The sequence below is a fragment of the Emydura macquarii genome, unplaced genomic scaffold (assembly GCF_026122565.2).
Source record: "Emydura macquarii macquarii isolate MOO-44397 ecotype Brisbane River unplaced genomic scaffold, CSIRO-AGI_Emac_v2 contig_1254, whole genome shotgun sequence".
In the NCBI taxonomy this organism is placed as follows: Eukaryota; Metazoa; Chordata; order Testudines; family Chelidae; genus Emydura; species Emydura macquarii.
The window spans coordinates 9,030,640-9,055,184 of NW_027131391.1; the positions used below are offsets into that span (position 1 = coordinate 9,030,640).

Sequence of the window (24,545 nt, forward strand, 5' to 3'; positions counted from 1 at the left end):
CCATCTCCACATTGCGGGGTGTCCCTCTTGGCTGTCTCACCGCGGCGGGTGTCTCTACCCCCCCCGCCCCGCCGTGTGATGGTGCAGTGTGCCGCCTCACTCCTACCCCCCCCCCCGAGATCCCACCCCTCACTCCCTTCCCTGTAACCATGGGGCCCCCTCTCAACTGTGGCAGTGGGTCGCCGGTCATGACTGTGCAGTGACCCCCCCCCCAAGGGAACTGCAGGGAGCAGGGTGCCCCCCCCCCCCGGCACTGTGCAGGGGGCTGTATCTCCCTGTGTGAGGGGCTGTGACCAGCTGTCTCAGGGGCTGGGTTACCCCGTGAATGTGGGGGGGTCCCTGTGTGTGTGTGTGTGTGTGTGTGTGTGTGGTGGGGGGGGTCACTCTCCGGCTCCGACGGACATGGGCTAACAGGGCTCTGGGGGTGGGTAAGGGGGTGTCTCTCCCCTGGGACTGGGTGTGTGGGGCGATGACCCCCGGCTGCGGGTTCTGGTCTGGGGGGGCCTGTCTCTGCCCCCCTTGTTATGGGGGCTCGGCCCCCCCCCCCATGACTGCAGGTCTCTCCCCTTTGGCTCTGGGGTCTGCGCCCGGGCTCTGCCCCCCGTGTGAGGGCCGGGGGGGGTCTCCCATCCCACCCCCGCGGCGGTGCGCGGCGAGTCCTCCAGGCCCAGCAGAGGGAGCGGGCGGGCGCGGCGGCGGCTGCTCGGCGGGGCGGGGCGGCTCCGGCTCCGGCCTGGCCAGTCGCGTCTCGCCCCGTCGGCCCGCGGAGCGCGGCCATGGCCCGCCTGCTGCTGCCGGTGCTGCTGGGGCAGGTGGCGGCGCTGGGCTCGGGGCTGGCGGCGCAGGCGGCCGCCCGGGTGGAGGTGCGGGAGCTGCGGGAGCCGGGGGAGGCCGAGCCGCGCTCCCCGCCCGCCGCCGGCGGCTACACGCTGCAGGGGGCGCTGCTGGGCGGCGGCCCGGGCCCGGGTCCGGAGCGGGGCCGGCCGCCGCGGGAGGAGGCGATAGAAGGGAGCCTGATCCTGGTACGGGCCGGGCCCGAGCCCGGGGGGCACCGGTGGCTGGAGCGAGCCTGGGCCGCTGCTCCGGTCCCCAGGGAAGGGGCTGGGTGGGGGACCGGCTACGGGGCCTTTTCAGCCCGAGGGACCGGCTCCAGCTTGGGCCAGGACGGCTGGGGCCGGCTCCGGAAGGGTTTGGGACACGAAGCCCTTTGCCTCTGTTCTTCTTTGGGGTTGCGGGAGTGCCTGGGCCCCCCCGTCGTGCCCCGCTGTGCTAGGCGCTGTACAAAGCCGGCCCAGCGCAGAGCCGGGCCTTGCCCCCGGGCGCTCGCAATCCAAGCACAGCACAAGAGAGGACAGGCCGAGACAGCCGGACACGGGGGCACAGCCGAGGCAGAGCTGCTCAGCGAGGCGGGCCGCGGTCTGAGCCCCGCGCGGCTAACTCGTGTCAAGTGTCGCTAGGCATCCTGGCCGGGGGAGGACGGACGCGGCTTGGCTTGGTGGATGTTTACAGGGAGCCCCTCCCCAGTGTCGGAGGAGAAAGCACGCTGGCGCGCCTGTGAACATTTCCAGTTGGGCCTTAGGTTGGCCAGGACTGGCTGGCCCGGTGGGATCAGGGAATGGCCCGTGGCGCTGCGTTTGGGGAGCTGCAGTCAAGTGGCTGGGTCCAGGACTCTGCGATGGCCTAGGGCCGCCCACTTACAGCTTCTCCTCCTCCTCCTTCAGATGGGAGATGCCGAGCCGGAGCTGCAGGATGAGGACAGCTGGATCGGGGTGGTCCCCGTGGGGGAGGAGCAGGCAGAGATCCTGAGGGGCAGCAAGGAGGAGTCCTTCACTGCAGCCGTGGTCAACAAGGTGAATCCCAGCTGCCTCAGTGGGTCTTCCCTGGGCCACAGCTCTGGCCACTGGGGACAGCGGCGGCAGGAGCTTCCCCACCATGGCAGTGCCCCTGGGCACCCACTGGAGTCTGGCAGGGGGGATTTCCTCCCAGTGGTGCCCCTTTGTGCATGCCAGGCTCTCCAGCACCGGGTGCTTCCCTACGACCTGGCCCTCGTGGTACCAGCTGGGATGTGTGTGCCCCAGCGGTGCTGGCAATGGCAGCCCTTTTGTCCAGTGCTCGGCCAGTCCCGTGCTCCTTAGTGTTCTGCTTGGGTTATTGATGGGCACCGGGCAGCCCGGGGTCCTTGCAGCAGCTCAGCGAGAGCAAACTGGAGTCAGGCTGCTGCCTTGGAGTGATTTCCTGGACCCCCGGCGGGGCCTGGAGACCAGGGTCCCTCTTATCAACACCAGGAACATCATTGATCCTGAGTCAGAGGGTGATTCCCAGGGAAACCTCCTGTCCATGGGTGGGGAGAGGAGTGGTTGGGTCGCCCACCTGCCATGGGGCTGCTGGGCCCCGCCTCTTGTCTCCTTCCCTTGGCCTCCGTGTTTGCGTGTGGTCCATGACAAATGTAACTCTGTCTTTCTCCCTGGCCCTGTGCCCTCTCCCTCCGCAGATGAAGCGAGCCCTGGTGCTGGGAGCATCGGCCCTGCTCATTCTCGCGCTGAATCAGAACACAATCCGAGAGGTAGGAGTGTCGGCCGGCTCCCCGGGACCCTGCCGCGGGGGCTGTGAGCCGGGCAGTCCGGCGGCTCCGCAGCCTCGCTGACGTGTGTCACTTTCCTCCCCACTGCAGCTGGACGTGTCCCAGGTGCTCTCCAAGCCCGTGATTGTGATCCAGACCTCGGACAACGTCACCAAGCTTCTTGGAGCTCTGCTACGGTAGGAGACCTGACAGAGGCAGCTGGAAAATGCCATGGCCTTGCAGGGCTCTGTGTGTGTGTGATCTGTGTCGTGTGTGCGTGCACACGCATTGCCTTGAGCTCCAGCACAGGTGTGCGTGTGATCCTGAGCCCCCGGTACAGTCACCGATGTGCACACGCTACCCTGGGTCCCAGCAAGGTTCTGTGTGTTCTCTGCCCTCCGGAGGGTCGAGCCAAACTGGGTGAGGTGTTGTCTGGGCCGCATTGCCGGCCCTTTAAGGTGTGTGGCATTCTCCAAGCTGGATTGGCAGTTCAAGCCATTCAGACCCGGTACAGCGCCCCCAAGGGCCACCTTTGAGCACTGGGGTTTAGACAACAAACGCTGAAAGGCGCCGGATTGGCCTGCTCTGCAATCTGTAGTGGCAAGAAGACAAGGCCCCAGGGTGCTAGTGCTGGGAGGATCCAGCCCTGGGCCGTGACGCTCAGCTGATAAACATTGTCCTCTGTGTTCTTCAGAGAGCCTGGCTTTGCTTAAGGATTGCCTAGAGCCCTCCAGGTGTCAGCGGGTCTGGGAGAGCCACTTCCCTGGCGATGGGGTCTCCTGCCTGCCTTCGGGGAGGGGGGGTGGGCTACATGGGGGTACAGTGGGGGTCTCCTGCCTGCCTTCGGGGAAGAGGGGAATGGGCTACATGGGGGTACAATGCTGAGCATTTATAGACATCAGTGTCACCGCTCAGCCTCCCACAAGGGGGGGGTCAGTGTCGTCATCCCAATTTTACAGGTGGGGAAACTGAGGCACAGTGACTTGCCCAAGGTCACTTAGCGAGTCAGGCCCAGCGCTGGGAGTAGATCCCAGGTCTCCTAACTCCCCATCCCATGCTTGAAGTGCTTCGTTTTCTTACCGCTTCCATGTCGCCCTCCATGGGCACTGGGACGACCACCCTCCATGTGTGTGTGTGTCTTGGGCTCCGTTACTTCTTCTGTGGGTTCCCTGATTCCTGGGGGGGCTCTTGTGCCATCCCCTGACCCGCGGCTCCCAGACCATTCACTGCATGAGAGGCAGACTGGGGTACCTCCCAGGTCACCTCAGCTGGAGTCCCCCTCTTGGACCATTGAGCTCCCCTCGTCTGTGCCCCTTTTCTGCATGACAGAGGTGCCTGCGGGCGCCCAGGGAGCGTGTGGGACTAATGCTGTTCTCGACTTTCGCTAACAGGGGACTCCGGGCGACGGCCAAGATCACGTACCAGGCGGTGCTGCTGGAGAACCTAGTACGTAGTCTCAGCAGGGAGGGGACGGCATGTGTGCGCGCTCGGGGCTGGGCTGTGTGTGACATCAGACCCACTCGCTGCTGCTGCTGCCTCCCCTTCCCTGGAGCCTGCATGGATCTCGTCTTGGCAGCAGGTGCTGCTGTTGGCAGCCTGCATCAGTGCTCTGTGAAGGGTGGACCGGGGAACGTGTGTGCGATCGTAACATCCTGGCCTCCTGCCTTCTCCAGTCCAGTGTGAAATGGCCTAACCTGCAGGGCTTCTCCCACCTCCCCGGGGATCTGATTCCTCAGCCAAATACACCTCGCTGCTGAAGACTATCTAGATACTTACTCAGCTTAGCTGGCCGTCATCACTGTATTATCTCAGCACCTCACGTTCATGAATGTATTTATCCTCACAGCCTCCTGAGGGAGGGGGGATGCTCTCTCCATTTTACAGATGGGAAAACTGAGGCACAGAGTAGTTTGAATGACTTACCCAAGGTCACAGAGCCTGGGGCTGAACTGGGAATGAACCTATGTCTCCTGAGTTCCAGGCCAGTGCCCTACCCACTAGGCCAGCCTTCCTCCGTCTCAACACTGCTTCCCTTAAATTCACCCCATTACCTGCTTTCTGTTCCCTAAGGGGCCCCTAACTATCTGCAGACTCGTGTCCTGTTGTCACTTAGCCGGGCTATGGACAGACAAAGTCTCTCTCCTAACTTGGCAGGCTCCCTTCACGTTGTCAGTATCCGTCTGGTAAAGCAGAGGTGACCAGATGGCCATTTAGAGCGGGGATCCTGCCCTCCCTCTGTGACATGGTGCTGTCCGTGCATGGCCCTGTCCCAGTGCCGTCTCGCTCCGCTGTCTCCTGTTGCCCCTACGTGTCTCTCACTGTTGGCGTTGCCCGACCCTGTTGCTGGCTGATGCGTGGTGCTGTGTTTTCTCTGAAGGGAGTGACCCTCACCCTGTGGTCGACCTGCGGCCTGTCCCGGGGTGGGCTGTATGGAGAATGGCAAGGAGTGATCTGCACGGGAGAGAACAGCTCGCGGGTCCAGGTGTGTGTTGCTGCTGGCTGGAGGGGGCTGATGGTGTCCCTGGGGCTCCAGGCACGCAGCGCGTGCGCGGGGTTCCACGTGTGGTGTGGGCGCTCCCAGGGCTCTAGCGGGATTCAAGCAGCCCGTAGGTTAGTGGGCTGCTCCTTTGCCCGGGGACCAGCTCTGACTCCCAGCCTCCTGTAGGGAAGGGGGAGAGCGAGATGTTGCTCAGCAGCAACCCTTGGGACGACCGTAGGAGCAGTACAGCCAAGTACCAAAGGGGATCGCTCCTGTCCTTGGCTGAGATGCAGGCAGGTTCACTGAGCTGGGGGAGGATGGCGTCCCCGGTGTGTCCTAATGGCCTGTGTGCCGCCCCCGCAGAAGTGCCTCCAGCAGCTGTGGAACACCATCCTGTTCATCGCCCTGATCCTGTGCACGGGAATTATCGTGCAGGCCCAGCGGCAGTCCCGGCAGGGCCAGCCGGACCAGGACACTGAGGTGGGCTCTCCCCTCCTCTCCCCTCCCCATCTCTCCTCTCCCACTGGGGAGGTACAGCTGGGAATTGACTATGTTCTGCCTTTCCAGCTGGACCTCAAGCAGCACATCCTGCGGAGGCTGTCGGCACTGAAGACCCGGCGCTACCACCCCATCAGACATGCCTGGAGCCAGGCCCGTGACATCGATAGCTGCGCTGTCTGCTTGGACCAGTTCCACAAGAACCAGGTAGAGGGCCTGGCTGGGGCAAGATGCGCTGGGATCTTGGGACCAGGGCCGGCTGCGCCAGCCTTGCCGGGCTGGTGCTCGGGACAAGCACAGGAGGGCCGCGAGATGCCTGCTAGCCAGTGGCAGAACTGGGTACGGATTCTCCTCTGGGCACCAGAGTTCCCGCCGACGTTCAGCTCCATCCCTGTACTCCCTGCCTGAAGCAATCCCCAGCCTCCCTGTCCTCCGCTAGCAGGCTTCTGGCCGCTCCCGTGCCTGCCCCTTTCGAATACTTGTATGGTGCTTAGATGTCCTCCCACGGCCGTCAGGACACAGGGCGACTCCACGCTGCCCAGCTGGCCTCTCAGTCCATCCCCCGGCAGCAGGGAGGCAGATACTGGGCTAGCTGGTCACTGCTCAGTCCTGGTGCATCTCCGAGGCTGGCGGCTGTGGTGCATGTGTTTGTTCCTGATGTTCATTGCTTCACCTCCTGCCCACAGTGTCTGCGGGTGCTGCCGTGTTCACACGAGTTTCACCGGGACTGCGTGGATCCGTGGCTGCTCCTGCAGCAGACCTGCCCCTTGTGCAAGCACAACATCCTGGGTGAGAGCCGTGGGGGGGCCGCGGAGGGTATCCCCCGGGCAGCTGAGCGCTGCTGGCCCGAGCGTTAAGGCCTCTCGCTGCGATGTCTGCAAAGCCCTGGAAGCTCCTGGAGGAGGCTCTTGAGGGCAGTGACTGTTGGGCTTGTTCCCAGCAAGCCCCGTTGGGCCGGGCCTGCCCTGGCGTTGGGTACGCGATGACAGCGTGCTGGGCAGCTTCTCGCCCCGTTTGCCCTAGTGAGCTCCTTGGCAGTGAAGGGGTTACTGACCCTCCAGTGACCACCCCTCTCTTGATCTCCCCTCCAGGTAACTGCTGCGGGGAGAGCTAGCTGGCCTGTGGACCTGCGGCGGGGACAGAGCCACCTACACTCCAGGGGCTGGGGGGGGTGCCAGGTTAATTTGGGAACCTGTCCGAGGGAACTGGGGGCACCCAGGAAGCGGCGCCATTCCTGGGCCTGGGGCAGAAGCAGCACCATGCGTGTGTCCGCAGGGCTGGGCAGACCCACGGGGCTGTGTGCTCAGTTCAGCTGTCGCCCCCAGGGAGACAGAGGGGATGAGAACGGGCTCTGTGCACGGGGGCAGCCCTGTTTGGCGGGGGGTGGAAGGCGGGATCAGCGTGGGGCTGGGGGTGGCCAAATTCTGCCCTGTCTTAAATCCATGCAACCCCCCTGAGATCAGGGAGGGCAGAACTTGGCCTCTGAGCGTGTGTAATTTGGGAGGTGGGGGCGGATCTGGGCGGGCTGATCGGTCAGTATTAGCGTAGCGTCTTCGGAGGGGTGGGGGCAGGTAAATAAGCTAAGGAGGCATCTGAGACCCCTTGGGAATAAGGTGGGAGGTCAGGGCTGCTTAGGCAAAGTCTACGGGGTTAATGGGGAGCTCCAGCTACAGGGGGAGAGGCTGGTCTGCGTGGGGCTGAGACCTCGCTGTAGGCTGATTGCCCTGTGCTCTCTGCGGCAGACCCGCCCTGTGCTCCTAAGGGACTGCTACTCCTTTTATAAATCTCTTTTCTATACTCCCACGGCTGCTGCCAGGAGCACCTGGGCCGGCTGGGCTCTCCCTTACTCCTTTGCTCTCTCAGCGAAGGCAGCGCTGAGCCCCTTGTCCCTCGCGAGGCGGTGAATGGGAATCCTCGGCCCGCCACGGAGCAGGGAGAAGGGGGCTGGAAGCTGTGGCTGCGTTGATCTGCTTCCCTTCTCACTGTCCCATGGGAGATCACATGGCTGGAGGGCTGGGGCAGGGTTTGAATGCTTGCTTTATTTATACTAACTTATTAGAGAGAACAGCATGAGGTAGCTTCAAGGGCTGCACAGTACCCGTGGATGTGTTGCAGTGGCCAGGCCTTTGCTGGGAGCCTTGGATGGGTCCGGGCCCTGCTTTGCAGCCAGGGGTTGTGAATTTGATGCACTGTACGTGTCCGTAAAGCCGCCTGCGTGATTAAATCTAGAGCAAGGAGAAACCTGCCGCTGCTCTTGTTGCCGTTTCTTTTACAGAACAATCCAGCACTGATTCCCCGTCCTCCTCCCCGCATGGGTTCAGTTTCCCTCTGCCTGGCTCGAAGCGCCTTTCTCTCCTCGTTTCCCGACGCCATTTAGAAAAGGTCCAGTCCAAGAGAAGCTGAAAAGGGCAGGGGGAGGGGTGCAGAAAAGAGCCTGGCTTGAGTCTCGCTGGGAGTTCAAGGCGGTGCCCTGATTAGTGCTTGGCTGCAGGCTCAGGGGCCATAAAACTCTACTGCTCAGGGCATGGTCCCTGCCAGACAGTCATCTGTTCCCAGCACAGGGACGTGAGAGCTCCTTTGGACACAGCAGTCCCGGGACTTCCCAGAGGGGGCGTGTGGCAAGCTGGTATGTGCGCGCCAGGGGCCCTGGCTCCCAGTCCTGTGCTTAGGCTGCTAGCCCATGCCTCTCCTAGAGCAAACCTTCGGGCACCTAGCCAGCTCCCTTTGCCTCCCCCAGCTTCAGGGAGTAGCGCACTTTTCAGCTGGGTGCCCAGATCTACCTACGCAGGTTGCTGAAGGCTCCAGGGAGCTGCGTGCAATGTAGCCCGGCTAGTCCAATGGAGGGTGATGGATTTTAGGATCACCTAGTCTGCCTTCGCCTAGTCCAGGGGGATAAAGACTTCTGCCAGAAGCTCACTGCATGCTGGGCCTGTAGTTTGCACTCAAACTGGGGCGTGGGCTTAATCATTTAGACTGAGGCTAATGAACATCTGCCCAGCCGCATTTTGGCTGTTTAGGTATCGCTGCTGCCAAGGAATTTTACTGCGCTTCCAACGAAGCGTCTCCTTCAGTCCCTTAAACTGGGGCTGTGATGTGAGATGGGCACGCGCCCCCTGCCGATGCACAGAGCTCTCCCAGCTGCTGATCTGTGCTGGTACCCAAATCGGGGAGAGATCTTGGCTTGTGCTTTCTTAAAAGCCATCGGTCAATGAGTGGGATAAAGGTGAGAGGAGAAATTGCACATGTGGGTTAAGGGGGTGTTGACCAGCATAAAATAGGTGGTGGGAAGCCTCAAGAATTATAATGGGGTGGGGACAAAACTTACTGACCCCCTGGAGACCTTCCTCCAGGCTGGGCAGGATCCTCTGGCCCCACCACCCTGCCACAGGGCAGAAGCTCTGAGCTCCCCACCCCAGTCTGGTAGGTGGAGAATGAGGGGGAGACATAGGGGGCTCCGCGAGCTGCATGTGGGTCACAAGCCCCGGTTTGGCCACCCCTGAATTATAATAAAGTAATTGGCAGAGGCTCTTAAGGAATGGCTAAACTTAAATATAAAATACTAGTTTACCCGCTCTCTGGGAACCATGCGCTGCCCTCTCTCTGGGAACCATGCGCTGCCCTCTCTCTGGGAACCATGCCTGTTCCCTGCAGGGGCATGCACTGTATGATCTAAGCCAGTTTTTTATCTCTAACTTCCAGGAGCCTAACTCGGCACCAGTTGAAAAGGATTAGAGCAGTGGATGGTGTCTACACCTGCTGCAATTGTTAGATAGCAGTCAGTCAACACCCTTCTCGCCACCCCTTTTCTCTCAGTCATTGGCCAGCTGCCATCAGATGGGTTAAAAGGGCTTAATCCTTGAATCTTGAATTGAAACCCAACACTCTGATTCCTCCCTCCCTTGCCGCACACCCGACCAGGATTGTGGGGGGGAGTGCAGCAAGCACTGGAGGGGGGTGTGATCCTGGTCGTTCAGAGCTCTTCATTCCCAGCCCCCGAAATAGGAAGAGAAGTCCCTCTTGTGTGAGTAGAAAACGGGGCAGTTTCTAGGTGGGAATGGAGCAATCTCACACTGGAAGGTGGGAATGCATGTCACCTTGTCAGTCTGCTGGCTGGGGTGTCTGTCTTCATGAGATCCTCTGGATCCCTCAATTCTCCCATCCTTCCCCCCTCCTGGGCAGCCTCACAGCAGCCCTCTGCTGCTGCCTGAGGTCTGGCTGGTTCTCCTTGTGGAGCTGCCAGAGAAGATGCTGTCTGCAAGGTGCTGTGGTCCCCCCACAAGCTAACCGCCCCCACTCCAGCAGGTGGCCCATCCCACTTAGAGAGCGGGTGAGTGGCAGAGGAGCCCTGGCTCCAGCACGGCGCAGCCCTTGTGCAGCTCTTTCATGGTCTCACACAGTAGCCCTGCACTCGGAGGGAGCTGGGGATGACCAGTCAAGGGCTTTATTTGGGGCTGCTCTCCTGGGGTTCTATTTCCGGTGGTTCCTGGGGCTGGGAGCTGAGAGGGGCTGGACTCTGGTGGCGCTGCCTTTCCCTTTCACTCTGGCGTGAATGCTGCTGGCGGAGTTCTCGGCTGGAAGGGAGACGCAGGACATTGCCTTCCACATGGCCTCTGCAGAGGATGGCTTTGGCTGGCTGCCTGGCGGTCTCTGAAGTGCCGGGCTCTGGCGGCTGGGTTGGCCACTGGGAAGCCTGTGGGGCACGGTGCTGCTCTGAGGTCTGTGTGCCACGGCAGGATTGCTGTAGAAGCAGGACAAGGCGTTAGAGATGCAGGCCCGGGGTAGGGAAAGTCGCCATGCAAACCAAGGCCCCCAGCTCCTTGCTGGGGTGAGGATTCTAGAGCAGGCCCGCTCACCCCATGGAAGCCTTGTGGGGGTCCATCCCGCCGTCCTCGTAGCCAGTCTGGGAGGAGGAGCAAGTCCAGAGCTGGGTCTGCGGGATGAGCTGGGGAGAGAAGAAATGGGGGTTAGCACCTCCCTGCTCACTGCCTGATGCTGGGAGCACCCCCTGCAGCCACAGGAAGACACAGCTGAGATGCAGCAGAAAAAACGTGTGTCCCCCGGCCTGTCATGGCTGGAGTCTGTCGGGACTGACTCAGAACTGGATGGGTGGTGTCTAGGCCCCAAAGGCCACCCCTGCTTGTGGGGTTTCTTTGCTCTGGCCGCAAGGAGCTCCAGGGTGTGGGGAAAGCCTCTCCTACCATCTCCCTGGGGAGAAACGGCTCCATTCCACTGACCTAGCTGCACCTACCGTGGAGATTAGATGGGCCTAATGCAGAGTATTTCACAGCCCCGAGGGATGTAGCTAGTGTGAGCTAATTTTTAGGTGTAGACCAGGCCCGAGTTCACAGCAAATCAGCGTGTGACTCTCCCTCGCCCTAGCCTGCTGCACACAAACTCCTTAGCACACTTTGATCTCCCTTGCATGGAAACAGGAGCACCTCAGAGCTCTCCGTAGCACTGTTAGTCCACAGCAACAGCACCCACGTGGGCGCTTAGTGCGTGGTGAGCTAATGCAGGCTAGATTCACACCTGGGCTTGCTGTAGACACTGTTTGTATAAACAAGAATAACAGTAAAGGGCTGTTCTTGAGACCAGTTTCCATCTTGTGTCCACTGGGCCCAGCCTCCTGGAGCGACCCACAGTAGCAGCACCACGCTTAGTCATCTCGTCTTCAGTGCAAGGCCCTTCCAGTCATCAAACAGGAGCTCCCACAAGCCAAGGCCTCCAGCTGGGAAGCAGAGTAACACCAGAAAAATCTGTCCCTCGGCCTGGCTGCCCCCTCTGGGAGAGATGGATTAAAAGCTCCTTCCGTTGATGTAGAAGAGCATTAGCTTCCTCTACAGTGCTGGTAACAGCTCCTGTCTTACTGCTCCTTGCCCTGAGGGATGATATTAATTCCTCACTTTCATGCATTCCAAATGAAAGCTCAATTGAGGATCAGACAGATGGACACACCCCTCAGAAATGGCCTGGACAGACTCCCCCTGCCTCCTGTGGGCTTTGGATCAGGTGCTGCATGCTTCTTCAGTGCACTCAAGACAGGTGTTTTCCTTTCTGTTTGTCACTGAAAATAGCTGCCGTGCCCACAGCTACCAGACATCCAGTGCCCCGCGCAGCTGGCCAGAAGTTTCTCTGGAAGGCTCTTCCCTTTCCCAAATAAGATCGGAACAACTGATGAGCTGGACTAAGCCTAGTAAAGAACAGACTGCATTGCCAGAGCCAGTGTGAGCTAGTGCAGTGCACTACAGCCCACGCATGTGTCTCGTTCCCAGGCAGAGCCAGGCATGGAGTTCAGCAGCACTCACTGTCTGCTCTCTCTGAGCCTGCTCTGGGAAAAGAATGGCTGAGTCACCCCAGCGTACAAACAGCTCTCTGTTCATGGGAACTCAAGGGCTGCCCTTCATCTTTTGCTTCCACTGAGTGAATGACTCTATTGTAACTCTGCAGTCTGGCACTCAGCCAGGGCAGAGAAGGCAGCTCAGTGGAGTGAGCACGCCTAGAACCTGGTCTGGCGGGATATGCTTCTGATCAGAGCGCAAGGACTTATGTGCTACATGCTGAGATGTGGGGCTCTCCTGCTCTGCCAGGGCCTGAAAGAGGGGCAGTCACTAACACTGCTCGTTTGCCATTAACAGCACAGGGTTTTGTTTGGGAAACACAAAACTGCCTCGGCCCCAGGGAAGGTTCCCAGAGCCCCTCTGTGATCGCAGAGCCCAGGATTTGCCCCAGAGAAGGACCCCGGAGCCCAGGATCAGCTCCAGGCCCACGTGAAGAACACTAACAGTAATCCCTCTGGAAGAGGTGCCATGCTCAGGTGAGAGCCCTGCTCACACCCCCTGCCTAGGCCCATGCTGGCGAAGTGACCGTAGATGTTTCCATATGTGGTTGATGCAGGAGACTCAGTCCAACCGCCGTGGCTCTTTAGATCCAATTTTCCAGCTGAGCCAGCTATGGAGCAAGGAAGTCATGTGACTTTCACCTAAGGCCTCATAGCAGATCTGGCACCTTCCAGTGGTCTGCAGTCATTTATATTGCAAAACAGAGCCCAGTCGCACATCGGTTCTGACCTACACTAGTGCTCTTGTTACTAGGCGGCACTGCCACAAGAGGAATGGAACACGGCAAATGTGAGCCTCTCCGAGAAGTACAGGGAGGCAGAATTAAACCTTCAGCTCCAGAGAACAGAGATCGTGGGACTAGTCCTGATATACAGTGTGTGTGAAAACGGTCCTGAGCTTCCAGCCCCTTAAAGCAGTGGGCGTGTAGTCCCTCAGCCCTCTATAGAGACCAGGGGACGCGTCTCCTATTCCCCAGCCCTAAAGTCTACTGAGACAGTGGGATGTGTCCTAAATCCCCCAGTTGCACAGTGTCTAGGGACCACAGGATAAGCCTCACACCCCTATCCCCAACGTCTAGAGAGACCATGGGATTGGGCTCCAATTCCTCTGCTCCAAAGTCCAAGGGATGGGTCACAAACTCTTCATGTCCAGCAGGGATCCCCCTGTTGCACTGACCCCCTATTCTGCCTGCATTGCCAACCTCCTATTGACATTTAATAGATGCCCCCCCCTTGCACTGAGAGGTGCCCTCTCCACCTCTGGCTGGGGTCAGACTCACCCTTAGTGCTCCTTGCTGGGCCGCCTCTTTCATTTTGGCTAATGCAGCCCGGAGTCGCGAGTTCTCTTCCTCTAGGACGCTGATCCGGATGTTGTTTGCCTGCAGCTGCTTTTCCATGTCATCAGTGATGTTCCCAGTGCCTGCAATAAAACAGGATTCCCCTTCACAACAGTGCAAGGGGGGTGTGTGTGCACAAATCCTCTGGACACAGCAGGGTTGGCTCATGCAGGAGTGCATGTCAGCCCCAACTCCTGGAGAAGTAAATGCCCCTTCACCTCCTGGCATGAACAGCCCTGAAGCATGTGCAGGTAACTGCTAGTAACAGTGCAAAACAAGCACAGACGGGCTGCTCACGTCCCTCTCTCATTTAGTCTAGGGACGATAATTATGCCACGAAAGCCACAGGCCATTTAAAAATGAAAGGCATAGGCAGTGCAGGATGCAGCAATGGTAGCAAGAAACTGTATTCTCGTTAGCCAGCGTGTGATTCCTCTGGTAACTAACGCCATTGTTCGCAGGCGCAGGGCTACCCGCAGCACCAGTCTGTGCTGTGTGTGAGGCAGCGGGGAAATAGTGGAGGCGTGGGAGACCAGCCTCCAGCCAGTGCCTTTCCCATGGGTACAATGCTAGTAAGAGAAATCGTACCCTAGGGGCAGGCAGTCTGCAAGCCACGTGACACCCCCTCCCCCCCCATGATGGGGTGTTCACCCCATGCCAGCACTGAAGGGGTTAAGGTGGCAAGGGAGGCTGCACCTGGTAGGGAGTTAACGAGCAATTATACTAATTGAGAATGAAGCTCACCTGTGCAGGAACAGGTGGGGGCTTCTACAAAGCCTAGGAGCTGAGGCTAACAGACCTACAGTCTCACCCCCTGATACAAGGGGGAGGCGCAGGAGTCCGAAAAGGCAGCCATCCAGGGGAGCATAGACCTGAACTGCTGCTTTGAGGGGCCTTGGAGTGGAAGGAACCCAGAGCAGAAGGTAGGCCTGGTTCCCCTACCAGCTGCTGTGGGCGTGGTGCAGCGCAGCGGAGATGGAGAGTGCCTGAGACTTTGTGGAAAGAGACACGGAGGAGACCCTGGAAGGGGAGGATAGTTGTGATTTGGCCAGAGGGCTAAGCCATGCAGGGGAGAGGGGCTGTAGAGCAAGTGACTGAGGCAACAGAGTGGGAACGGTGGTGTGCTAATTCCTCAGATGGGCCAGGAGGAGGCGCTGCTGGGCAGCGAGTAGCCCATCCCATTACACCCCGATCCCCGCACTGCTACTCTCAAGGGCACTGCAAGGTTCTGCTCTTAGCTGAGGTTTGTCTCCTCCCCTTTATCTCCCAGGCTTGTGTTGTCCTCACCAGCGACCCTCCAACTCGCAGCCCTCACCCACTCCCAAAACTCATTCAACTGTCTTCCAGGGGCCTCTACACTCTGCCTCTCCTGCTGCTCCTTCGTGCCACCCCTGGAGCAGGCTGAGCTCTGGAGAGCAGTGAGGGTGTAGTCCCTCAGTTCCCTACTGTAGCCACGGGATGCCTCTCCTATTCCACGGCCTGTTCAGGAGTCATGGGACCAGTCTCTGCTCCAAAGGGCCAGCCATCTTACCCCTCTTGGTACTGGGTGCCCAGCAAAAGTCTCCCCTGGAACCACACTGCTGGTTTCCCCTTTTAGTGAAGTGATGCCCCCCTCACGGTGGGGCATGCTGAACAAGTGAACCAAGATAGACACCCCCATTAATTCAAGCAGATTCCATGTGTCCTCAGAACAACCGCTGCCTGTACTTGGAGGCTTTAGGACAGATTATCTGGCTTATGTGGCCACTTAGTGCCTGCACTAGTTACATAGCCCCTTCCGGCACGAGGGGCACAGGGGGGATGGAGGCGGGCTGGGGGATGAAGGGGGCATGGCCGAATGGAGCTCTGCTAAACCTGTCCTCCACTGGCATAAAGTCACTGACTGCTTACTGCTCAGCTGCTCTAACTCCCCGGGGGGCTGGGCACTAGGGAGCTGTTACTATCTTCCCTGCACCAGACCAAGTTTGGATGCAACAGAGAACTGAGCCCTTCGTTAGGAAAGGACATGGGGTAGCAACAGTCGCCGCCATATGCTGTGCCCCGTTAAACTCAACGAAGCACCATTCAACCCATCAACTGAGTAACACCCGGGGTGGCTGGCTGCTAGCAGGACCTTGCCAGGTGGCATTCTCTTGTCCTGCTGTACTAACCCCAGGCTGGCCTAATGGGCAGGGATGTTGTGTGGCTAGAGGTACCTCCGTTCCAGATGCCACCTGGCATCTCTCCTATGGACACATGCCCCATACATGGCCACGATCCGATGTACCTGGTTACTAGCCAGAGGAGGGTTTTGGGGGGATGTAGACACACCGCTGCAGTCTGTAAAGGGTTAAGATGACCCCTAACAGTCACTTGGTCATTTTGTGATGGTCACTTGTCTCATGGGCAGATCCCTGTGGACTGCAACTGATTTTTCAATAGGCTAGTTCTCCATGTTTAATTTCAGGTCTATGTCTATGATTTTTACACCCATGCAATTCTAAAACAGCCCCTGGACTCACACTCTCCCATGGCTGTGAGCTGGGGGATACACACCCGCTTCTAGGGCATTCTGTGCCGGAGCACCATGGTACCAGGGGTGTGTGTAAAAGTCTGTTACCGTCCATTCTGGTGTGAGCTCTTACTGTCTGCTGCCCTCTGCCCCTTCCCACCCCCTCTTACTCTCAAACTGCGCCTCAGCAGGGATGTGGAGGTCTGGAAAGGACACTAGCAGCCTTTCCCTCTCCTTCAGCTCCTGGAGCAGCTCCTCCAGCGCGGAGATGTTCCTGAGTAGCTCAGATGTGGACTGCTCCAGGCGCCGCTTCTCCTGCTGCAGGTTCTCCATTAGCTGCTGCACTGGACAGGAAAAGCAGGATTAGGTTTCACGAAGGTCCTTCCCTGCTGTGGTCCCAGCTCAGAGTGATTCTGCCCGGGGAGGATTCGGGGGTGCTGTAAAGTGGCTAGGAGAGGGGCTCAGGCGGCTATAACACAGCCCTTGGGGCAGAAGCTGATCTTATCCCGTGAGAGGCACACCAATGTGATGAACCACCAGGCCTCAGCTGTGCCTCTGGCTCAGTGTGATGGGGGCACCCCAGCGCCAGACAGACGTGGCATTTGTCCTGGAATGCCCACAACCTTCAGTGCTTAACGGGGCTCTGCTAAAAGGGCCAGTTCCTGAGGCCCCTGCTCACCTTTTACTTGGTCCTTGCTTGGAACCAATTCCCACCAGTCAGAGGGAGATTGCCTGAGTAACAATGGAGCAGCGTTGTCAGAAATGGGCCACAGATGTTACCTGGGGAGAGACTGCCTGATTGGAGCCAGGGCAATAGGAAGCCCTCTCAACCCTCCATCATGGCACAGTAGAGCCTGCTTCCCCCCACCTAGCACACGCACTCCACTGGGTATCCAAGGCCCATTAACAAGTGGGGGGCCACTCATTCTGAGCCTTTACTCACTCCCTCCCCCACTGGAGCGCCACAGTGCAGATCTAGCCGCCATTTCACTGCCTCTCAGCGCTGAAGGGACTTCTTGCTGCTCTGGGGGCATTAACACTGACCTGCTGGGCCTCCAGATGGCACTGAACCTGCTGCTTCTCCGCCTGCATCTCCTTCAGCTGTTGCTCCAGCATAGCCTTGTCATCCTCGGCTTCGCCCAGGCTGATCCTCAGCCCCTCACACTCCTGATCCAGGCAGTCCAGTTGTTGCAACAGGGCCCTCTGCTTGGCCTGGAGCGACTTCACAGAAAGAGAAAGGTCGATGACCTGGATGGATATTGGCCCAAGCAGCTTTAAAGCAGGAAGGGCAATAATAAAAAGGGCGGCAGGCCCAGGATCCAGCTGGGGCGGGCAGGCCAGAGTATGTGTTTGGGGGAACCTAAGTGGGTATACAGCTCAGTCCGGTGTGTGAGCACTAGTAAGCTGCAGCCTGGGATGTGCAGGCGGCAGCAGAGGGCGCCAGAGAGCTCCCTCTGCCTGCAGCACGGGTCCGTGGGCACCCAGTGGGCCTGGTTCTAGGGGAGATCAGGCTACTCCAGCTTTCACCCAAATCAGCGGGCCCTGCCCACCCGTGTCAAGAGCGTTCCCTGAAATGCCGGAACTGATCAGTGGCCATTTTGAAAAGTGCTCTGTTACAGACAGGCGAACCAGCCGCGAAATGCCAGTGCACTGAGGGTACGAATAGGCATGGTGGGGTTGCTGGGGAAGGCAAGCTGTTTGCAACAATCCATCAGACAGGCTGCTTTCAGAAAGGGAAGGGCGAGGGTGTGCAGGTAAGATGGCACCGTTGCTCCGGCGCACAGCTCCTATCTACCCATCAGATACTCACCTCTTGAACAAAGGGACAGCACAATTTATCACCAGGGAAGTGCAAGCAAAGCAACACGAGGGGGCGGGGGAGAGGAACACCGAGCAGAGACCCTGGTTACAATCCTGGCATATTTCTTAAATGGAAACAGGCTTGGTGGTCTTCAGACTAGCCCAGAAATGTGCTTGCTATTCATACAGTGGCAGGAGCAGAACCAAAGAAGGGAGGGGGTGACGGGAGAGCAATGGACTGATGGGCATGTGCCATGTCCAGGCAGAGATGGCCTAAGGGAGAGTAGAAGGGAGTTAGACTCGGGTAGGATGGGAGCAGCAGGTCTTGGTTCCTGCCATGGCCGAACCTCCTCATGCCTGAGCATGCTTTCCACTTTGGCCTTCTCCTTGTCCAGCTGGGTGGTGGCCTCGCTGAGCTCATGGCTTGCGTTCTCCAACTGGCTGGTTAGCAGCTGCACCTGGTCTTCCAGCTTTGTCATCTGGCTCTTGTGGACCATCTCAGTCCTCATCTCCTCCAGTAGGGTGCTTTTGGTCAGCTCTGTGAATACACAACCCCTTGCAGCCAATGCCATGGGGTAGGGGGGAAAGCGCATAACAAGGGAGATGAGCTCTTCCTCCCACAGGTTCTGTAAGCCCCTGGGAAGTGGGATGAGAGCGGAGAAAGGAAGCTTTCTGGCATGACTTCCAAATGCTCTCTTATGGGCCCCTCCCAGGAGGGGAGCCACCGTTCCCACCTTTGCCTGCAGTTCTGAGAGTCCCAACACATAGTGCTAGCACTCCAGGGCAAACACATACTTGTACCAGCTTGGCAGACAGGCTCCACTCTTAGTCTTTAAGGGTCAGCCACAATGTGGATAAGATGGGGGAAAGTGGAATATGGAGCCTTCCCCTTGCGTGAGCAGGGAGACTGTCATGCTAACATTAGCCTTCTCAAAGCCATTGGTCCACCCCCACCCCTGTACCAACAGCTGGCTGGGTGCAGGGGAAGCTCTGTTACACCCATCTGAAGGGTGGCAGAGAACAGTCAACCAAGAGCCTCGGACTCCTGGCTGACCTGCAGGATTCCTCCCAGGGGCGGCTCCCACTGCAGCAAAGCTTCTCCACAACCCTGTAAGGAATAATCTAGCCCAAGACTCCTCATTCCAAGGGTTTCCAGTTTGTTGGTCCATGCTCTGAAATGGCTGAGATTCTGAGAGGCTCATGGGATCTTGCCCCAGCCCCCAGGATTCTCCCTAGAGTGTTACCTGGGCACTGGTGGTTAGAAGGCACTTGCATACTAAAAAGATGGAGGCCATTTAACCACATAGGTTCTGATTCTCCTCTCACACCAGTGCTAATCAGGAGTGACTGCACTAGAGTCAATGGAACTACACTGGTGTAAAAACAGTGAGAGAGGAGAATAAAGTCCTCAGATGAGATCAGATGGATGGATGAGCCCATGACGCTTCTTACCCAGCTCTCGCATGGTAGCTTGCTGTGATAGCAGCTCCTCTTTCATGGTGGAAATTCTCTCCTCCAGCACAACAGCTCCTAAAGCAACCAGAACAAACTACTTAGCAAGGACCTCTCCAGCATTTCTCTACACATAACAACCACCCCATGGCGTGTCTCATCAACTATGCATTGTCCTATGCTTCAGTAAAGGGAGGAGCTAGGAAAAATGACATAGCTGATCATCTTTATTATTTACTGAACTTCTGGTCTTAAGACACCTGGCCTTCCAGCTGGAGGGATCTGGAAAATAGCACCTGTCCATTTTTAAAAATCTAACTCTTGAAATAAATTGTGAAATAGTTTTTTTCTAGAAACATGTAGCACATTCAGACCACAGGATGGGATGGGGCAAAGGTTTTCTTGACACACGTTAGGGACAAGCTACATAACATTCTCTCTCTCTCTGTGTGTGCGTGTGTGTGTGCGTGTGTGTGAGAGAGGTCACCTTCTGGCACAGCTGCATCAACAGACTTGGGACATCTGTCTTCTCACTCTTTAGGTTGGTGAGGATCAGATGGCATCTTCACAACATGTTTGATCTATCTTGACTCCGAAGGAGGATGTCTCCCTCCCTTTGAACGGCCACTTTCTAGGCTAGTAGGTTAGATGCACACCACAACAAGCCAGTCCTACTGTTCTGAAATCCTCACCACCCCATCCGCTCATACAAGCATTCAGGGCTTGCAAGGTGCAGTGAGCAAGCACTGGTGGCCAGAGAATGGAGAGCAGCAGGGAATAAAAAGAGCCCTGAACATGAGTAAGTAGGAAATAGTCACCCCTTCAGACGCAGTGAAGTGGGCGAGTCTGCAATACCTGGCCTCTCAGTCACCAGAAATACAAAGAAAAGAGATTTATGAACAGAAGAGTTAATTTAAAGGGGACAGTCAACTGTCTACAGACAAGGAGTGAAATTTTAATCCCATTGACTTCAGTGGGACCAGGATTTCATCAAGGACTCTGGTTGTGTCTGCTGAAAACACCTGTCGACTAGGGACAAACTGGGAATGGCACCGCACCTATCTGTAGATCCTCCTTCTCCTTCTCCATTTTGGCAGTGATCTGCAAATTCTCTTTGATTTTTTCCTCCAGGTGCTGCTCAGCTTCCTTCCTCTGCTGTTCCTGGGTCTCCTTCTCCTTCTGAAGAAGTTTGTCAAAGTCCTCAACCTGCTTCCTCAGCTTATCCTTCTGTTTCTCAGATTCTTCCAGTTCTGCCTTCAAAGGGTTTATCTGCTCCATCAGCACCCCAAGATGTTTGTTGATCCGGGAGAGGTCTTTGCTCTGTTCTGATGCCCAGAAACTCATGTCCATAGCGGTGAGTGTCTTGTTGCCCAAGGTCTCCTCAACCATCTCTTGGAATTTGCACAGGGACGAGGGGATGTTCTGGCTGTGGCAAATGCTGATGATGGCTTTACCAACCTCCCGGAGACTGGCCTGGCCACTAGCACATGCATCACAGGGTACCAGAGATGACTCAATTGTCTGAGAATGGACACTACAGATGTTCTTGGTGACCCCATATGCAGACCGTGGCCGTGAGGTGTCTGAGAGATCACCGTCTGGCACACTGATGGTTTGTGACAGACATGAGACAGTTGACTGAGCACTGGCTAATGATGCACCCGATTCTGAAATCACAGGTGAGCAACTTTTCAAACGCTCGTTCTCAGCTTTCACATCTTGCAGGGTAGATTTCAATGCAGAGATGTCCCTCCTGTTTGATTTCTTCTATTAGGCAGAGAACATAGGAGAATGAAGACATTTGCTGTCATATTTAAACAAGTTAATCTTAACTATCTTCCCAGCTCTCACATTGGCCTAGCAAGCCAGTAAAATGGTGCCCGTCTTAAAATAGAACCAAGGAAACTGGAAATGAATAATTCCTGTAACACAGAGACCCCTTTGCTTCACTGCTGGTGAAAGGGCTGGAAGTACAACACCAATACAGCCGGAGTGAAAACCGACACACCCTCACTGGGAGGGAATGTCAGTGGGAGTCTGCAGTCAGTTTTGGTAGCTTCACCTTAGAAAAATGTCTCAGATTGAATAGGTACAAAGAGGGGCTACAAAGACAGTGAGAGACCAGGGCAGGATTCCCCTAGGAGGTGGTCTGGCAAATACTGGGGCTATTTATCCTGGGAAAGAGAAGTATTCCAGGGAATGTGACTGAGGTACAGTGTTAAGGTTACAAAGGGGACAGTGATCATCACCCCTTTTTTGCCCCATAATAGGAGAACAAAAGGTCATTTGGAGAAAGTAATGGCAGATAAATTTCAAACAGGCAGTACTTGATCACATAGCACACAGGCAGCCTGTGGAACTCCCTGCTGCAGGAGGCCAGATACAGCACCTGGATTTTAAAAGGTTCTGGCTAACTTTACAGCCACTAATACCATTTTAGCTAGTTCTGATGATTAGATGAGGTTAATCAAAACTCATGCTTCCAAGTGTAATCTGATTACTGAAGGTTCAATCATGATCTGGTTTAGTATAGCAAATCCTGTATAACATAGGTCCCAGCAGCGCTAGGCACATCCTACCTCAGTCACTAGCTGCTGATGGAGAGCTCCCAGTTTCAGCATGCTGTTCCAGTACTTCTTCACAGCCAGCCCAATGGACATGCAGGGTCCCACTGCCCGAGAGGGGGGCACGGCTTGTTCGCTGATGAGATTCTCCGTATAGCCTGTGAAACTCTGAAGCAGCAACAGCAGCCTTCTTTGACAGAAACAAACCCTGGCTTAGAGCTGCATGAAACATATCCCCAGGAGACGGCTCTTCACTGTAGGTCACTACTGCCCTGCAAGTCTAGGGGGATGATGTAAGGAGCCATGGGAGGTGGCCCAGGGATCGCATTGAGCATACAAAATACCCCAGAGGGAACCCCAGCTTTCTAGGCTGGTTACGGGGAGAAACAACCCAGGAGGTGGGGGACCCTCTAACCACTTGTGCAACTTCCCAGTTCTGAGTCACTCTACAGAGCAACATTCCTCCGAGTTCAGGGCCTGACTGTCTGCTCCCAACGGCACAGATTCAAAGCCATGCTCTCTGATTGTAGATGGGATACGTGGAGGTGGGTCCTGCTTTGGCCCAGTGATCAGGTGGGTGAATTCAAGGGGATCATAAATGGGCCTTCGGAAAGGTAAAGCTCCCACACAGGCCAACCTGTTAGAGCCCAGCCTTGAGAAGCTGCACCCAGAGTTACTTTTTTTAAATTATGCAGCATTTTACTTCAAGTCAATCAAAAAAGCAAACGCTCCCAAACGCCTAGTGACTGAGCCATGATTTAAAATATAAAAGTGACATCTGTACTGATAACTAGCCATGCCAAGAGGCAACATGGGCTTGTGGATGAGATACGCAAGAGATGCAGTTCTAGTCCCTGCTCTGCCATTCATGAGCTGGGTAGCCTTGAACAACTCAGTTAACTTGTGCCTCAGTTCCCCAGTTGGCAAAGTGGGAACAACAACTCATCTACTTATTGCAGATGAGAGGCTGTAAGGACAGTTTGGCAAATTGATAACTAACTGAAAACAAGGCCTTACAATGGGAAATGTCAGTCAGCCTTAATAATATGGTGCTACCAGCCCCGCCTATAAGAAGAGGAAATGCTGCTAGATAGCTAAAAGCATTATGGCTACACTCCAACACTGATTGCTGTTCTTTGAATATGCTGCCTGTGCAGAACCATGCGCATGGTGCCAGGGGCAAGTATCCTATCGATAGGGATCTAAAGAGACATTTCTCAAAGAAGAAATGCAGCTGCTCAGCCACAGATGCATACGAAATGTCTCCCCTGCTTTCCAGGGGCATGTTACTCTAAAGAGCTGAACTCAGATACATGGTCAGTATGAATGTAGTGTTTTCCCAACAGGCATTCCTGAAAGGAGTTGTGGATGTTCACTGGCCACCCTTTTAACAGTTCTGAGATATTTTCATCCTCTTACCTGTCAATCACCAGTTCAAGGAGCACTATATAGGAATGCTGGGTAAATTCAGGGTCATTCTCCACATAGTCATAATGCTCCAGCAAAGCCACCAGATCCAGATCACAGGACACTTTATTGGGGAACTTCCAGGAGGGATAATGCACTGCCCCAGCCCGGGAAAAGACATCAATGATGGCTCCTTGTAGATCGGTGATGTCCTTCCTCAAGCTCTCCATGCAGTTTGGATTGCCCAGCAGGTAGGTCATTCTGACAGCTGACTTCAGGCCACCAACAGGAAAAGGCCCCTCATTGGCAGGATGGATAGATCTGCAGCAGACATCTGAACATCAAATTCACTAGCAGATCCCCTGGGGAAAGAGAACCAAGGCAGGTCAGACTCATTACTGTACATCTCAGCTCTTCATGACAGTGGGATAAAGTGCTAGCACTTCTGTTCGGGCATAAAAGTTACAATGCTATACTCTGGTCCATAACAAGTCCTAAGAACTGGAACTTCACAGCAACAGAGGGATAAAATTCATCTCCTCTTGTTCCAAAATCACAGAATCCCCTTTAGTTGTTAGCTGTACATAGGGCCCATGATACTAGTTCCATAGAGTTTAAAGCCAGAAGGGACCATTAGACCTAATCTGACCTCTTGAATACCACAGACTATTATATCTCACCGTTACCCCTCTATTGAGCCCAAAGACTCTAGATGGACAAAAGTATTTATTTCAGTTCTCAGGGCAGCAGGAGAGAGCCAGGTGCCAGGCACCACAGCCAGGTGAGCTGCTCTGATTCCAGTCAGTCTGATAGACAGCAGTGGCAGGTGTCAGACAGGTATTGCACTGTCAGACGTGTATACACGTCAGGGGTGTGTGTCGGTATTGTACCTGCAACAACCAGCATTGGCACAGTGCCTCTTCCACCCCCCGGGCCCCCCGACACCCGATCTGTGACGAACTGCCGCGGGGAGCACACCACCCCCGAGCTCTGTCTCGGGGTGTCTCCGGCTCCCCCTCAGTGGATCTCGGGTGAAAGGTCGGCAGCGGGGTCCTGGGACGCGGCGGTCGGGGCGGTGAGCACTCCCCTGCCCTGGCGGTGAGCAGCCCCGCATCTCCGGGTGCTCACAACGCGCAGCTCCCAGAGGGCCGCGTTCGTACAGCCGCGTGCACAGGGCAGGGCGGGGCGGAGAGACTCAGCCACGCAGCTCGAGCGAGCACCACGGCACCCAGGGGTCCCGGCGCGGCGCTGCCCCCCGCTGAGGTAGCGCCCCCACTCCACGCCGAGCCCCGTGGCTAGCGGGTGCTGCCCCAGGCTGGCCAACGGCTCGGATGGGACCCACGGATACAGTGCGCCAGGCTGGCCCGGGGGACCCCTGGATACGGCCCCCTCCGGATACGGGGCCCCAGGCCGGCCCGGGAGGACCCACCTGCCGAACGGCCGCCGCCCCCCGGGTCGGAGCGAACCCGCTGCCTCCACCGGCGCCTCAGCTACCTCCCTACGCTGCGCTACCTGTTACCATGGCAACCCCGCAGGCCCCGCCCCTTCCCTCTGAGGAGTGAACCATCTGCCCAGCCCAAAGAGAATGTTGGAACGTTAGGAGAGTACACCCCCTGGATC

The 24,545-nt window shown here is 56.9% G+C and overlaps 2 protein-coding genes across 13 annotated transcripts; one reads left to right on the forward strand and one right to left on the reverse strand.

The window, feature by feature from the left end:
* Positions 1 to 638: 638 nt before the first annotated feature.
* On the forward strand, positions 639 to 7,782 carry RNF215 (ring finger protein 215). 2 transcript variants are annotated; one of them, XM_067550218.1, is made up of 10 exons: positions 639 to 1,022; positions 1,722 to 1,850; positions 2,492 to 2,563; positions 2,672 to 2,757; positions 3,952 to 4,006; positions 4,938 to 5,042; positions 5,403 to 5,519; positions 5,607 to 5,744; positions 6,224 to 6,326; positions 6,629 to 7,782. In XM_067550218.1, the coding sequence occupies exons 1-10, from the start codon at positions 777 to 779 to the stop codon at positions 6,649 to 6,651; spliced, it is 1,074 nt and encodes a 357-aa protein (XP_067406319.1). In that variant the 5' UTR covers positions 639 to 776; the 3' UTR covers positions 6,652 to 7,782. The 2 variants fall into 2 exon arrangements, with proteins under 2 accessions (XP_067406319.1, XP_067406320.1); XM_067550219.1 differs by having other exon boundaries at positions 639 to 863.
* CCDC157 (coiled-coil domain containing 157) lies at positions 7,743 to 24,492 on the reverse strand. 11 transcript variants are annotated; one of them, XM_067550209.1, is made up of 11 exons: positions 24,355 to 24,492; positions 22,938 to 23,287; positions 21,534 to 21,708; positions 20,013 to 20,718; positions 18,955 to 19,032; positions 17,850 to 18,040; positions 16,747 to 16,923; positions 15,873 to 16,041; positions 13,155 to 13,294; positions 10,391 to 10,479; positions 7,743 to 10,275 (listed from the first exon to the last, which is right to left on the reverse strand). In XM_067550209.1, the coding sequence occupies exons 2-11, from the start codon at positions 23,183 to 23,185 to the stop codon at positions 10,005 to 10,007; spliced, it is 2,244 nt and encodes a 747-aa protein (XP_067406310.1). In that variant the 5' UTR covers positions 23,186 to 23,287; positions 24,355 to 24,492; the 3' UTR covers positions 7,743 to 10,004. The 11 variants fall into 11 exon arrangements, with proteins under 11 accessions (XP_067406310.1, XP_067406309.1, XP_067406308.1 ...); XM_067550208.1 differs by having other exon boundaries at positions 20,013 to 20,721; XM_067550207.1 differs by lacking the exon at positions 24,355 to 24,492 and having other exon boundaries at positions 20,013 to 20,721; positions 21,534 to 21,705; positions 22,938 to 23,273.
* Between the last annotated feature and the right edge of the window lie 53 nt (positions 24,493 to 24,545).